The sequence below is a fragment of the Trachemys scripta genome, chromosome 9 (genome assembly GCF_013100865.1).
Source record: "Trachemys scripta elegans isolate TJP31775 chromosome 9, CAS_Tse_1.0, whole genome shotgun sequence".
NCBI lineage: Eukaryota > Metazoa > Chordata > Testudines > Emydidae > Trachemys > Trachemys scripta.
Genome location: NC_048306.1, coordinates 89,859,333 through 89,875,654, shown reverse-complemented (window position 1 = coordinate 89,875,654; position 16,322 = coordinate 89,859,333). Strand labels below are relative to the sequence as shown.

Below are 16,322 nucleotides of genomic sequence, written 5' to 3'. Positions count from 1 at the left end.
TACCCTTTGCCAACAGCTACCAAACAGTATCTGACACCTTATTTATTGCCATATGCACAGAATAACTATGCAGTCTCTGATAAGCTGTGTGCTAACTGCTGGTGAATATTGACTGGTAATGGTGCCAGCAGTAGATGTGCTAAATAAAATACTTACATGCATTGTTTACTTTGCAGCAGTTTAGACTTCTAAACCTTTCCACATTTTCTCATAGGACGTTCTGCTTTCTTCAATGAGTCATGGAGTCAGCAAGCAACACAGGTTTTGGGAACATCATAAACAAGGTGTGCCAAAATGAAACCTCCCCAAAAGCAAATGCTAGTAGGGAGCCAACCATAGCAGCCAACAAACTGAATGATATTCCGGAAGCATTGCAAGAGGTGAAAAAACACCCCGGGGAAACAGCAGTAGAAAATGTATTGGAGAGAATAAAAATGGCAAAGAATGGCAAGGAAAAACAAAGTAATGATTTAGACAGAGCAGGATTTAAACGGAAATTAGAAAGTGAAGAAAAGCCAGCTGTGAAAAAAGAGGCAAGAATGTTAGAGCTTGATAATCAGTTAGCCACAATGCCTTTGCCTCATATTCCTCTGAAAAGTCTAATGGATGTGGAAATAAAGTTGGTCTACATTGATGAGGAGGATATTACATATGAGTTTGTTGGGTCCATGGCGTCTACCAGCGCACAATCAACGTGTCGAGATGTTGAAATAGTAGACTCTCTGAGTGCACCTAATTTCAGTTTTCTGCCACAGATTGACAAATGGCTTCAGGTAGCCTTAAAAGATGCCAGCACTTGCTATAGACAAAAGAAGTATGCCGTAGCAGCAGGGCAGTTCAGAACAGCACTTGAGGTATGAGATTAAAGTAGTATAGATTAATGGCCGAAAACTATGAAATGCAAGGCTATGATTGCACTGAGTGGTTCTGACAACATCATAATGAGCAATGGTCACAATCTTGCAATGTGATTTCAGGCCAAATCTGCAAACTAAGGGATATACATAAATCCTGGGGTTTGTGAGGCATTATAATAAACACAACAAAGCTCAAGTGATTTGTGGTGTTAACTGAACCCTAATGTACTGTAATATACTGTATGAGGGGGAAAATGTGACCGCTAGGATAAATGCATTGTTGCTCTATCACTTTATTTACTCCTGTATTCTACAGAAAGCAAGGATGGATCAGTGGTTAGGGCATGAGCCACTCCAAAGACTTGGGTTCAAGTCCCTACTTTGCCACAATGTGGCCTTGAGCAAGTCATTCTCTCTCTGTGTTTCCATTCCCCATCTGTACAATGGGGATAAATAGTACTTCCATACTTCATTGGGGGTGTTTGTGAGGATAAACACATTAAACCTCATAAGGTACTCAGATACTGCAGTAATAGGGATCCTATGAGTACCAAGGATCAATGTTTCTCCTTGTTCAATGCCATTACTATGCATCTTTAACCCCAACTTTTTCCTGTCGCCTTATGAACAGATCTGTGTTGGGCTTATTATTATTATTATTAGAGCTATGCAAACAATAGTTATTTTGATTCAGTGGCCAAACCAAAGAAAAAAATAATTATGGGTCAAACTAAACACTTTTTCATTTTTGAGTTTTTTAACTTAAAATTGAAGCAAATTTCAAAACAAAAAGTCCTTTAGAATCAAAACACTTTCTTTTGAGAATGTCGACACAAAATGTTTTGATTTTTGGGGAGGAGGAGGGAATTTCTTTTTTTTAAGAAAAACAATTCAGTGAATTTGACACAAATCTGTGAAATGTTTCTGTTGACCTGAATCTGCATGTAAAACTTTAGTTGAAAAAATTCACCCAGCTCTAACTGTTATGTCCGTCTTGTGAGGGAATGTGACATCAGAGGTAAATAAACCAATTATCATTTTCTACTTTCTCCCTTAATGCATTTGCATCTTATTAGTTAAAAATGTATCATAATATTTTTAATGAAAAATCAAATCTTTGGATGCATATCAGAAAAAAAGATATTTTGATTCATATTCTATTCACTGTAACTGGATCAGAACTACAGAAGCAAAGTGAACCTGGATGATCTGAACCCCCCCACCTCTTATGCTCCCATTTACTGTATACTAAAATTCTCATATTCATCCGAATCCCTGTTTATCTAAATTACTTTAATGTATCCCATTGTGATATTAGATGATTCACTGCCATTTGTTGCAAATAGAAATGTATACAGACAGACAACTGGGGGCTGATAGACCACAGTGAGTGAGAAGAAAATAATTCTATGTTCCCTTATACCATCCAGGACAATTGGTACAGGTCTGCCTACCAGGAGATGGAGACAGGAGTAAAGCAACATTTTTGTCACTTGTCCAATAAAAGGAAAGGATTCTGCCCTGTTGTTTTCCTCTTCCAGCAGATATGCCTGTAAATAGTTCTTTCAGTGGCCAGGCAACAGTAGACTTTAGCTATTTATTACTTTTAATTTGATGATTTCCACCCTATTCCTCCAGTCACTTATCTTCTGCTGGGTTAGACAGGCTGTAGAGTGCTTTGCAGGGAAGACTTTGAGTTTGTGTGAAGTTGTGTTTTGCTCTCATATGCCTTAGAGCACTCTATGGGGAGGTAACCCCTGGCTGCTATGTTTGGTTCTTTTTCTCCTAATTATCAGGGATCAATCTGCTAGACAGCAGCTCTCTGTGGATATAGCCCAATTTTTCTCACCAACGAAGAGACCAGAGCTTCAGCTTCAGTGATGATTGCAAAATCTCAGCTGCTCCAGACACAAAATAAGTAAGATCTTGGCTAAGATTTCCAAAACCAAGAGATGATTTTGAGTGACTATTCTTAGTGGCCCAAGCACCTTAAAGGAATCTAATCTTCAGAGGGCAGATGCTCTGCACTTTCTGAAAAATCAGGCTCCCAAAATTAAAGTTCCCAAAATCCCTAGTCACTTTTGAAAATCTTGGCCAAGTTTGTGAGTGAGGTACCATAGCTTCACCAGTGCTATAATAACTTCCTAGATGAATGAAATAAAAGGAGGAATTCCCATGGCTTTAATAAGAATACAGTGAATTCTATTGGAAGAGAAGGAAGAGAAAAATTGTGAAATCTTTAGGAAGCCACAGCTTTGCAAAGTTATGCCCAGATTTCTTTGGTGCTGCCAGTCTCAGTTAATTATATTGGAAATCCCTTGTATTATAACCATGTAATTCAAACTGTGCCAGTAGAAGTCTTGGTTCATAATCACATAATGGGCAAGGAATTAGACGTAATCAGATTTTAGTTTCCCTGTCGTGTTTCCATAATGCTGCTATAAAACCGACATAATCGCAAAAAAGCACCAGTTTTTTTACATCTTTATCAGATTGATGTACTGTCTCTCTCTCTCTTGCTCTCTCCTCTTTTAAACAATGAAAGATAACAGAAATTGGATTACAATTGCCGGGAACAGACTATGATAAACTGTTTGCTTGTGTGCAGAATCAACCTTAATGATGTCATCAGTCTCTCTTAATCATTAGTGATTAGCCTGTTACACTTGTATCATGCTGCAGCCAAAGGCTGCATCAAAAGAACTGATATTACAGCATTTTGAAGGTAGTGTCTCTAGAAGTTCATATAGGTGCCCTATAAAGCTTGAGTGATGGCCACTATCCTCATAGATAAGGCAACAGCCCAAGTTAGTCTTGCCTTTTTTTCCAATAAGTATTGCAAAATCTCACCCATAAAGGGCTATTAAGAATTTGGAAGCTAGACGTTTTACCTACCCTGATGTTAGGCTCCTAAGTCATATTTAGACTCTAAAACGAGTGGCCTGATTTTTAAAAGTGCCAAGCATATAGCAGCCACTACCTCTCCTCCACCATCCCCCTTAACTTCACTGAGCCATCATCTTGGCCATTATCTTTATCAAAAAGTACATAGATTTCTATTTTGGCTTTATGAAGGAGGACAGAAAAATGTTGACTCTACCCAGAAGTCATTATAAAAGCAAATTATTTTGAGGGTGATGCTTATTGACATCTGGCCTAGCTTTCCAGTTTCTAAGGACTAATCTCAGAGGGACTGATATTTAGACCCTTATTTTAGACACTTTATTGAGCAAATCAAGGTGACTGGAAGTTGTAGTTATTTAACTCATCTCTTCCTGCAAATGTCCACAAAATTTCTCCATGCTTTATAATTATGTGCAAAAACATAAGTGTATCAGAATAGCCATACTGGGTCAGACCAATGGTCCATCTAGCCCAGTATCCTGTCTTCAACAGTGACCAATGCCAGATGCTTCTGAGGGAATGAACAGAACAGGTAATCATCAAGTGATTCATCCCCTGTTGCCCATTCCAGCTTCTGGCAACAGAAGCTAGGGACACTTCAGAGCATGATTTTGCATCCCTGCCCATCCTGGCTAATAGCCATTAATGGACCTATCGTCCATGAACTTATCCAGTTCTTTTTTGAACCCTGTTTTAATCTTGGCCTTAACAGCATCCTCTGGCAAGGAGTTCTACAGGTTGACTATGTGTTGTGTGAAGAAATACTTCCTTTTGTTTGTTTTAAACCTGCTGTCTATTAAATTTCATCTGGTGACCCCTAGTTCTTATGTTATGAGAAGGAATAAATAACACTTCCTTATTTACTTTCTCCATTATTTTATTATATCTCCCCTTAGTTGTCTCTTTTACAATCTGAAAAGTCCTAGTCCTAATAATCTCTCCTCATATGGAAGCTGTTCCATACCCCTAATAATTTTTGTTGCGCTTTGAATTCCATCTGCCATTTTTTCATCAGTCACCCAGTTATGCAAGATCCCTTTGTAATTCTTCACAGTCTGCTTTGGAGTTATCTTGCATAATTTTGTATTGTCTATAAATTTGCCATCTCACTGTTTACCCCTTTTTCCAGATAATTTATCAATATGTTGAACAGCATTGATCCCAGTACAGATCCCTGGGGGACTCCACTACTTGCCTCTCTCCATTCTGAGAACTGACCATACATTCCTACCCTTTGTTTCCTGTCTTTTAACCAGTTACCAATCCATGAGAGGACCTTCCCTCTTATCCCATGACAGCTTATTTTGATTAAGAGCCTTTGGTGAGGGACCTTGTCAAGGGCTTTCTGAAAGTCCAAGTACACTATGTCCACTTATTGCCCTTGTTCACAAGTTTGTTGACCCCCCCTTAAAAAATTCTAATAGAGTGGTGAGGCATGATTTCCCTTTACAAAAGCCAGGTGGACTCTTCCACAACAAATTGTGTTCATCTATACGTCTGGTTATTCTGTTCTTCACTATAGTTTCAACCAGTTTGCCTCATACCAAAGGTAGACTTACTGGCCTGTAATTGCCAGAATCATATCTGGAGCCTTTTAAAAAAAATTGATGTCACATTAGCTATCCTCCAGTCATCTGGTACAAAAGCTGATTTAAGTGATAGGTTACATACCACAGTTAGTAGTTCTGCAATTTCATATTGGAGTTCCTTCAGAACTCTTGGGTGAATACCATCTGGTCCCGGTGACTTATTACTATTTAATTTATCAATTTGTTCCAAAACCACCTCTATTGACACCTGAATCCAGGACACTTCCTCAGATTTATCATCTAAAAAACTGACTCAGGTGTGGGAATCTCCCTCCCATCCTCTGCAGTGAAGAATGCAAAGAATTAATTTAGCTTCTCTGCAATGGCCTTGTTTTCCTTGAGTGCTGCTTTAGCACCTCGATTGTCCAGTGGCCCCACTGATTGTTTAGCAGGCTTCCTGCTTCTGATGTACTTTAAAAAAAAAATGCTGTTAGTTTTTGTGTCTTTTGCTCGTTACTCTTCAGATTCTTTTTTGGCCTGCCTAATTATAGTTTTATACTTGACTGCCAATAAGTTAATGAACATTATGGTTAAGAGTTTTCATGCACGTGGGCCAGGAAATTCAAACTTATGGTTCCCAAAGCAATTGTCAGTAAGACACTTGGCACCTCAACTGAGTCTCCAACTGCAAAACAATCACAGATACCATTCAGATTTAAGGAAAGAAATTATTGTTTTATCCTGACATATTATTTGTTTATTTTGAGTCTGAGGCACCAATCCAGAAAAAGCATACGCCAAGCTTTAAGTGCATGAGCAGGTCCATTGGAGTCAAGTGCTACCATAACACAATCAATAACAATAATAGCAGTTATTTTCTTAAAATATCCTTTGCACACCTACCTATAGGTTTGTACAGCATCAACACTCTTCTGTCCTTGCTTTAGAGGTGCCGTCCTGCACTAGTGACACTATCCTTGTATTTCTCAGAGTATTGCCTATGTACTAAGCTGATAATATATGTGCACATGTAAATGTTGATTTTGAAAATCTAACTCTAAAGATGTCACATTTTATTAATCAAGGGAAAATATTTGGAGAAGAGGAAAATTGAATTTCTTGTCTCATTCAGAGACTCTTGTATATTAGAAAGCATGCTATTGATCACCACAGACGCAATAAAAGTGCTGTTATCAAGAGAAGAATAAGTTGCTTTTCACCATTTCTATACTATTTATCAGCCATTAAAATAATCAGACAGGATTTTTTGCTGCATTACACTTGATCTGGGGTAGGACAAAATAATGCTTCCTTGGAGAACTCTCATCAATGAAGCTTAAGAATTAAGCGGTTTCTGCCACTAGCAAGGAGAACACCTGAAGAAATTGATGTACTGTCCCTGTATCTTGGCAATATGGTATGTGGAGAGGAAAGCTCTGTAAATTCACCTTAGTTTTTGGCCTCCATCTGTTGGAACAGGAGGAAACATCTGGATTGCTATGAGGGGATATGAGAAATAACTCTTCTGCTTAATCAGGTGTAACACTGCCAGACCCCAGTTGTTGGCGGGCAGGATTGAACCTGGGATCTCTGGAGTTTAGTGCGTGAGCCTCTACCGTATGAGCTAAACTCTCAAGCTCTCACTTGCTCACTCTCTCTCGTTGCCACTAGATGGTACAGAACACTACACCCAGGAGGTGGGTGGGTTACAAAAGCTCTACAAAACCCAGACTTACATATGTCAAAAAATATTGTTGTGGCCATTTGTTAATAACTTAGCTATCAAGAAACATGATGCCTTGGGGGGGGAGAGGGGAAGAGGGTCAAAAGAGCTGATCTTAAACCTGATCTTAAATTAATCTTCCCAGCATCAGAAAGTGTAAAAATACTTCATAAACATCATGCTATGTCATACATCTTTTAAAACTTTAAATTTTGCACGCTGTTGTCCTGAAAATATTTTTCTCCTGGTCATTAAACCAAGAAATGAAAGAAGCTAACAACTACTCTGTTACTTAAGAGCACAGAAAGAATCCCACAGTATTTCAGTACATACTATATCCAGCGTGTGTCTCTGGGATATGAAATTCATCCCACGAGTGAGGTGAAGACCTCAAATAAAGTGTGATTAATTCACAAGAGTGCTATTGTGGTCTTTTTCATGAGCTGGATTATTTCCATATTCCACAGATGGCTATTATGGGCTCTGTGTCTGTGACACTGAAACAAGCATTAGTGTCTTTATTTTTTTTTAAGTGCACTTTCTGATTTTAAATTAACCCTCTGTGTGACTTGCTGTTGCCTTGTGAAACAAGCTTTTGGCAGGGACACTCTCTCCACCTTCTCAACAACACCATCCTTGAAGGCCAGACATTTTGGGGAGAGAAAATTAAGGTGGTAGGGTATGGTGGGCATAATTACAATTAGGCAATAAGATCCAACATAGCCTTCCATCATGTGGCTTATTACATGCCTTCTGTGCAAATGAGGCAGGAAGCAAAGATGAGTATTTCCCAAGCAGCTGCAACACCTACACAAAACAGAAGGTTAATCCGAAATAGCATGGTTAGATAGTGCCTACTAGGCACATCTGGCCTGCATGGAGTCAATGTAGACCCCTCTGCTGCAGTGGGCGCTTTGGGAGGCATTGAGCACAGTGTCTGCTAGCTAGAGCTCTTAGAGCGTGCAGCCACTGCACCATGCTTGGAGATATATAAGATATCTTCTTTTCTGCAGCCAGTAAACTCTTACTAGCTGCTCTGAGGGATTGGGGGCAGCCATTTACTGCCTTCTCCATGTTCCTTCCTGTGCCTTTTGGCATGTCTTGTGTCCTAGGGAGTACACAGGGGACTGCAATTATAGCTGATTCATGCACAGGCATGAAAGAGAAGAGAGGGCATCTCCATGTTATTTCCCCCAACCCCTCCTCATTGTGCCCCTGAACAAGCCAGCCACAGTCTGACCCCTATGAACTGAAAAATCCCATGGGCTGAAGTTGGAAATTCAGTCTCTGTACTGTATTGCTTTTCAGAGCTGAATCAGACCCTTAAGTTATTTTATTATCATCATCATTAAGGCAGCCATAGGAACCCCCTCCCAGGATCAAGGCCCCACTGTGCTAAGCACTGCAGAGACAAAGATAGTCCTTGCCCCCAGAGTGGTTAGAATCAAGATGCTGAGCTTACACTCCAGTAGTAAAGTTTTATCCTCTAGTAACAAATTTGCTCCTTAAATGTATACGTTGAATTTAACTTTCTTGAAGAAAGGCCTCATAATCAGCAGTTTTTCCTCTCCCTATAGTACAATCATTATATTTTTAGGCCTCAAAACCAAGACATTGATTTTTTTTTTCACTGCTACTTATTGTCTTTTATTGCTCTAGAAGATTTTAGATCAGGGATGTGAAACTTACAGATGGATCAAATCTGGTTTGTGGAATGGAGTGGGATTCCGTTATAATGATCCATTTGGGCATAAAGCTCACCTTTTCATCACTGAATTTGAATCTTTCTGTCTTCCAGGCATTTCTAGAGTGCCTATCACCATGGTAAAGCTAAAATCTGCACCGCTATTTGTCAACAAGGGATCTCACTGTGCCCTACTCCTTGTTTGAGTTGATGTTACTTATTTGGCTTACATCGTGCTTTTTCTCAAAGAATACTATGTATGAATCCATAAAAGAACGTATTTCCCCGATCAGACTTGTACAGAAGCAAAATCTCTATTACAGAAGGGACAGAGCATATTTTGATATCCTTTCAGGGCCAGAGTAGATCAGTCAATTTATAATTAGTTCTAATTGGCACCTTTACATGCTATTAAATTATTTACCTGGAGGTGACAGGCTTTCAAAAGCACAAAATATTTTCCTATTTCCTTGGAAACATTAACAAACAAAATAATAATAATTGTAAAAAAAAGTCACCCTTACCTGTCACTTACAGCTGAAACTCCCACTGCTCAGTATGAGTGACAGGTAAATGTTTCACTACCAGTGAGAAACTAAGATGTGGTCCATATAGTGGACCCTCAGTAGGCATCTGTAACGGGGTTGGGACTCACCACCGCAGCACCTCCTCCTGGTTGTCTTGGGAATTAGCTCAGTCCAGTGGAGCACCCCCTCCTGGTGGTGTCCCAACCGTCATCTCGCCCTCGGTTGGCGTGTCTGAGCCCACGCCGCTCACCAACTCGTGGCGTCCTCTTCGGGACCACTGCCCTCTGGCAGTGCCCCTCTGTCTTTCCATATCCCCTTCCGGGCGGGGGGTGTCAATCAGCAATCTCCTCATCCAGCCACCATAGTCAACCACACACCCCGAAGTCTAATCCCTCCCATCAGGGATCTGGCGTGGTCTGTACTGGCCGTTCCCTACAGCCAATGGCTAGATGTACTGCAAGGGAGTAAGGGGGGACCCAGGCCCGCCCTCTACTCTGGGTGCCGACCCAGGAACCCTCTGGCAGCAGCCTCGCTGTCCTCCTACTCTCCCCTCATCTGTCCGCTTCCCTGGGCCGTTTCCCCTACGGCCCCTTGCACCCGCTAGGCCCTTCCACTCAGGGCCTGCAGCCTGGCAGGCCTTAGGCTAGAGCTCCCCTCTGCTCCCTCAGCCTAGCCAGCACTGCGCTGTCCACGGTGCTAATCTCCCACTTTGGAGATAGACCTTCCCCTCTTGAAGGCCTAGGACAGCCTGACTGCTCGCTCCCTGTGCAGTCTTTTATAGGGCTGAGCCTGGCCCTGATTGGCTGTCTCCAACCTGGGCCCTGATTGGCTCCCAGTAAGCCCTTCTCTCATTGGCTGTGTGTCTGCACCAGCCCACTGGCCTGCTGCAGCCCATAATCTCAGGGAGTGGGGCAGCTGCCCCACTACAGCATCATATAGAGAAGGAAGGATGGTCCAGTAGTTAGGGTACTTGCCAGAGAGATGGGTTCAATTCCTTGTTGACACAAGCTTCCTTGACCTTGAGCAAGTCGCTTAAAGTTTCTGGGCCTCCTGGAAATCAAAATGGGGTACTCATTCTTCCCTGCCTCACAGGAGTGTTGTGAGGATGAATATATTAAAGCTTCTGGGGTGCTCACATACTACAGTAATGGCAGACAGAGAAGTACCATAGCCAATATGATAGCAGGTGGTTGTGTTTGAATAGACAGCTTAGAGATCTTGCATGCTGGGGAGCTTCTTTCCTACTTATTAGGCTGGAATCATCTCTAAACTTTCCTGAATATTGCACAGAAATGAAGTGGGTGGATCCAACAATAAGGAGGCCCCAGATATGGCTTGTGACTAATGTAGTTTAACTAATATTTTATTACCTGTATTTATGAGCCATGCAACCCACTTCTGAGCGTGTTTTCGATATGTTCAAAAACACCAGTTAGTAGTGATTCACCAACAATTACGAACTGGCAGGCAATTGCTAGATTAGTCACTGTCACTTCATTAATGTGAAAGGAACCCCAAACCACCAACCCCACCCAATTCTATAGGCCTGAGTTACCTTCTGCCTAAGCCATTGCACTATGAGCCTTGCACTATGTTAGGTACCTTTATGGCCCTATCAACATAGTATCTGAGCACCTCACAGACACTAAGGCAAGTACTTTCACTATATCCCCGTGAGGCAGGGAAGCGTAATTGTCCCTACAGTTACAGATGGGGACGTGAAGAGCGAGACTAAGTGACTTACCCAGGTTCACACAGGAAGTCGTTGACACAGCCAGGAGATGAAGCCAGCTCTGCTTTGGCTCAGTTCAGTGCCTTAAGCATGAGTCCATGCTTCTTCCTAGAATCAAGGTGCTTCCATGGAAAAGCTCCCCGTCACCAGTGTCTGGGAATTTACATGCTGGGACAATTAATTAGAGCACCTGGGCTGGTGGCCACTGTCTGGAAGGTGCATAATAGGATTCCACAGGGCACGAGGATTATTATTTAATTTGTGACTGTGGCATTTCATGACTGGAAGCAACATTGATTGAAAACATGGTGACGTTCAGCTTAATTTGTAGGGAGAACTCCTATCTGGGCAAGTACGGCGAAAGTCCAAACATCAACAGTGGAGATTAAATAGCACAGGCAGGTGGTGGTAATGGTGGGGGTGTTATGTTATAGTATTTTTTACCTGAAGAGTCTTTAAATCAAATTGCTGCCCACTTATACAGACTCCTCTGAGAAGAGAGCTGAAGATGCAGGCTGAAGTGGGCACTCTGCGTTGGTAAGTGTTCATGGACTGATTGGAGGGTAACTTTATCTATGAGGACAGTTTGGAGAAAATGTGTTATTAAAGTACTTTATTTCCATTTAGAGATTCACACCAGCACACACAGACAGCAGACAGTGACAGCTCTTTCCAGACCCATTTGTTATTTTACACTCTCAAAGGCTGAACAGGAGTAGGATGAATATAAGTGCTAGAAATCTGTGAAGCAGACAATGAAAGGCGGAGGTGGGTGTAGTCGGGTTCTGGATGCTTTTGGGGAGCGCTTTGGTTTTGCTTGTTGGTAATGCAAGTGAGATTGCCAGGTTTCTAATACCTTGTGCCAGGTTTCTAATACCTTGTGCCAGGTTTCTAATACCTTGTGCTGACAGCACCATTCAGAGCAAGACTCTCTTTGGAGTTTACCCCATCACACACATTACTGGAATTGTGGAAGCAAGGGAGGCTATGCTGATACTGCTTGAAAATAACTTCCGCAAACGGTTGCTTTTCACCAGTTCTGGTGAGTTGGCCATCCAAGTGAAACAATTACTTCTGTTTCTCACCGATGTTGCCTTACGACTTGGTTTGGTGCACTGAGATGTGTGCAAATTTGTATATAGTGGTAGAGTTAAATGCCATTGTGTCTTTGGGTGGGATTTGAATGAAGAGAAGGTGGGGATTGGTGTAGTGAGAGTGGGAGTTGGCTGGGGGCAGGATGGTCAGATTAACAGGAAAGGAACGTAAATTGAGTGGCTGCATTTGGGTGGACTGAATGTATCCAAAGACCAGAAGAAAGGAGTCTGCAGGAATCAAGAGAGGAGAGAGAGAAGCTGAAGAGGACCCCTTGGTTACAAGCCTGGTTGACAGGATAATGGTGTAGCCAGCAGTAACAGAGAATGGGTGCGGAAATTTGCATGGCCTTGCACTAGTAGGGTGAATCTGTCCCTTATCTGGACTAACATATTAACATCTCATGCTGTGGATGTGTGATACTAGATATGGTAGATCAGAAAGTGCCACGAGACATTTGCAAGACAAGATGCTCTATAAATGAGATTTGATTGTATTGCTCAGACCACAATAGCTCCTCTGGAACCATCACGGTATATTGATTCAATAATATATGTTTAATTGCAGAGTTGTGGGTTTTTGCTTCCCTGACCACACCTTTCATCTTGGCAATATTCACATCTGGAGCATATTGTGAAATAATGATTCCTAATGAGGGTCACAGTTTTATAGTACTGCACACGGGTTAATATGATGGTGGATTCATTTATGTAAAATGGATGGCATTTTCTGAAAATGTAGTGTCCTGATTTAACACTTCTGATGTAAATAATTTATGATAACAGTACCAGCTGCGGGTTACAAGTAGGGTAGAACCTTGGACTGAAATTAGGAGAATAGACTGGCATGACTAAGGGGTGGGACTGCTCTAGGGACTGTATGCTTAGCTATTGTAGATGAGAATACTTCATGTCAAGTTTATATATATATCTATAATATAGTGTAGCAAACGACCACTGTCTTTTAACAGCCAACTAGAAATGAACACAAACTGAAATGCGATATCTAAGCATGCCCTGAGTTTTGTGGGCATTTGACGTCTGAATTTTGCAAATGGCCCCCATCTTCATTGGGGCTGAACAAAAGACCCACATCCTCATACCCTCAAATTTTGGGGAGCTGGAAATCTGGAGCTGGATTTGAATGTTTTACTTTCAGGCCCACCCTGCAACCAATCCATTCATATACTCTTAATTGTTGAAGAGAGACACACTAAAAGTTGTTTTAGACTCTGGCTGAGAAAAGCACTTACACATGTGGGTCAGGGCCCTTCCTGAATACTGATGCTTTTCTGAATGGGGGCCTTAAGTATAAGAGAGAATCTTCCAGAGTTTTGCATGTCACAGATGCACCTAGCTCACTGCCAGCACTATCTAAATAATAGACAATTATATCCCCATCTACACGCTATACAAAACATCCATGGCAGAACAGCTTGTGAAAAGCCTGGTGAATTTAGCTCTTCTTGTGTGACAGTTGCATACAGTTTTAATAATGAATTAAAATGATATGACCCTTTCGTTGTGCAGAAAGTTATTTACACAAATATCATTAACAATAAAGGCAGAGTTTTTGCATAGATTTCCTGCTCAGTTGACTGAAGCTATAACCCAAGATGTCGATATAATGTTGAACTGAAGAAGAAAAGTTGGGCTTTGACCAATGATATCACTAAGAGCCAATCCTTTCCTCTTTTTTTTTTTCCATCCACACTGATTGTTATGGGTTATACTATGCCACTGTTAACTAGTTCTTTATTATACTGATGTCCTATAATTTTGCTTGGAAAGTGAGGCTGAACAGAATATACTCAGGTTTCAGAGACTGTATTTGTTTATTTATTTGGAAAAAGATATTTAGTTTATATGAAGGTTGTGGTGGTCAAGCCATAAACAGCAGTGGGTGCTGCCAAGTCTTGAAAGCTATTCCTGGAAGTAGCCTTCTGTAAGAGGCAGTTCCTGGGATGAAATTGCAGTGTTAGAACTGTTGGCTGATAGACATGCAGTATGATTCGGTGTTGTTGTAGGCCTGTTGGTCCAGGATATCAGAGAGACAAGGTGGGTAAAGTAATATCTTTTATTGAACCAACTTCTGTTGGGGAGAAAGGCAATGTTTCAAGCTTACACAGAGCTCTTCTCCAACCAGCGGACAAAATTCGGTGATGAATCCTGGTCACGAGCCATGAGGCATGTTGCACATACACTAAGAGGAAGTAATTCTCATCCTCAAAGGAAACCTGCACAACACTTTCGAAAGATGAGCCTGGGAACTTAAATTCATAACCTTGCTGGACACTAAAAATCATGGACTAGTGGTTTTATTATGTCGGTATAGCAGGAGAGTTAAATCAGCTGGAAGAGCATTGCAGTGTGCACACTCCACTGTTTTGTCAACGAAAGCTGCCTTTTGTCAACAAAACTGTGTAGAGTAGACATGTCCTTAGTTTCCCAGACCTGAAGAAGAGCTCTGTGTAAGCTTGACAGCTTGTCTCGCTCACCAACAGAAGTTGGTCCAATAAAGATATTTACCTCACCCACCTTATCTCTCCTGCAATATAGTGGCACTCCTGACCACAGTACTTAGTGATGATAGTCTTGTGGTTAAGGCGTTGGATTAGGATTTAGGAGATCTGAGTTCAATTTCTTCCTGTCACAAACTTCTTCTGTGACCTTGGCCAAATCTCTTTATTTGTATTCCTATAGCACCTAGGGGCCTCAGTCAATATGTGCTAGCCTCTATACATCCAATACATACAGTAAGAGACAGTCTTTGCACTGAAGAGTATATAATATAATTAATCTCTGTCTGTTTCCCAGCTCTAAAATAGACATACTTCCTTTCTCCTATTCTTTGTCTTCTCCATTTACATAGTAAACTCTTTGGCACACAGTGCAGGGCTGTCCAGAGGGGGGGGGCAAGTGGGGCAATTTGTCCCGGGACCCTCAGGGGCCCTGCAGGGGTCCCGCAAGCCCTAGCCAGGCGGCGGTCTGGGTCTTTGGCGGCATTTCAGCAGTGGGGGGCCCTTCAGTGCTGCCGAAGACGTGGAGTGACTGAAGGGCCTGCCGCCGCCGAAATGCCGCCGAAGACCCGGACCGCCGCTGGGTGAGTACAAGTGCTGCAGCTTCCCCGCTTTGCCCCAAGCCCCCTGAATCCTCTGGGCGGCTCTGGTGGCACACACACGGTCTCTTATTATGTGTATGGACAGTGAGCCCACAATTGTAGATGATACCTCTAGAAGCTGCCATACTATAAATTAAAAAAAATATTGTTCTGCAGCTATTCAGACACTGAGCACTATTGCTGGAAGTACTCTCCCTTCAGTGTACCCTGGGTAAGTATTCTTAGGTAATCTGAGACTATCTCAGTTTAAAAGTAAACCTTCTGAAAGTAAAAATACTGTCTGTCATATCTGCAGGACGTAAAATGATAAATTTCAGCTTTTTATTCTTTAATCCCTGAATGGTTGTAAAACTTCAACTGTTTAAATTGTTTTCTTCAACTTTATAGCACCTATAAAAATTCTAGACACACAAAGATTTCCACAGACCCAAAATGGCACAAAAATCTTTCGTAAAAAGTACCCCAAAATTTCCCAGTTTGGCATTAAAAACAAATTGTGCTCTGTAACATAACTGGAAAACAACACCACCTATGCAAAAACTAGGAACCTTTCCAAGACTTCCTCCATCTTTTGAATGGTTTTCAAAAGGCCACATGCTTGCTGCAATGAATTGGGGTGGATGACCCAACACAGGTTTCTTCCAACCTTGTTCATATTAACACGAAAAAGTCTTCCTTACAATGATGGTAATAGCTATTAGTTTATTTAATTTACTGTTCATCTCACTAATATCAGGTACTCTAAACATTTCATATAGTCAAACCATTCTGTTGTGCATAGACTTTTACTTTTGAAAACAGAGAATGTTCTAATTGCAACACTGTACTTGGGACATTACAGTAGCATGTAGAGGCCCAAATCAAGATCAGGATCCCATTGAGTTAGCCACTATATAAAAACTTAGGAGACAGTTCCTGCCCTGAAGAACTTACTACAGTACATGAATAGACAAGACAGATGAAGTATTGTAACTCCCATTTTGCAAATGGGGAACTGAGGACCAAATTGATTAAAGGAGAGATTGTCATTTATGTCTTTGAAAAATCTCCCCCTAAGCATATATGGCAAGTATATGGTACAGGTAGGAATTGACCCCTTGTGTCCTAGCCCAGTGCCTTAATGACAAAGCCATCCTTCTTGTCTATATCAAAGC

The 16,322-nt window shown here is 41.4% G+C and overlaps 1 protein-coding gene across 1 annotated transcript in view; it reads left to right on the top strand.

Annotated features, from left to right (window-relative positions):
- The first annotated feature begins 239 nt into the window (after nt 1-239).
- The window catches only part of SPATA16 (spermatogenesis associated 16), a 120,472-nt gene continuing 104,389 nt past the window's right edge, over nt 240-16,322 (top strand). The window contains exon 1 of the mRNA XM_034781902.1: nt 240-854. Coding sequence (XP_034637793.1) covers nt 240-854 — 615 coding nt within the window. The remainder of the gene's footprint in view (nt 855-16,322) is intronic.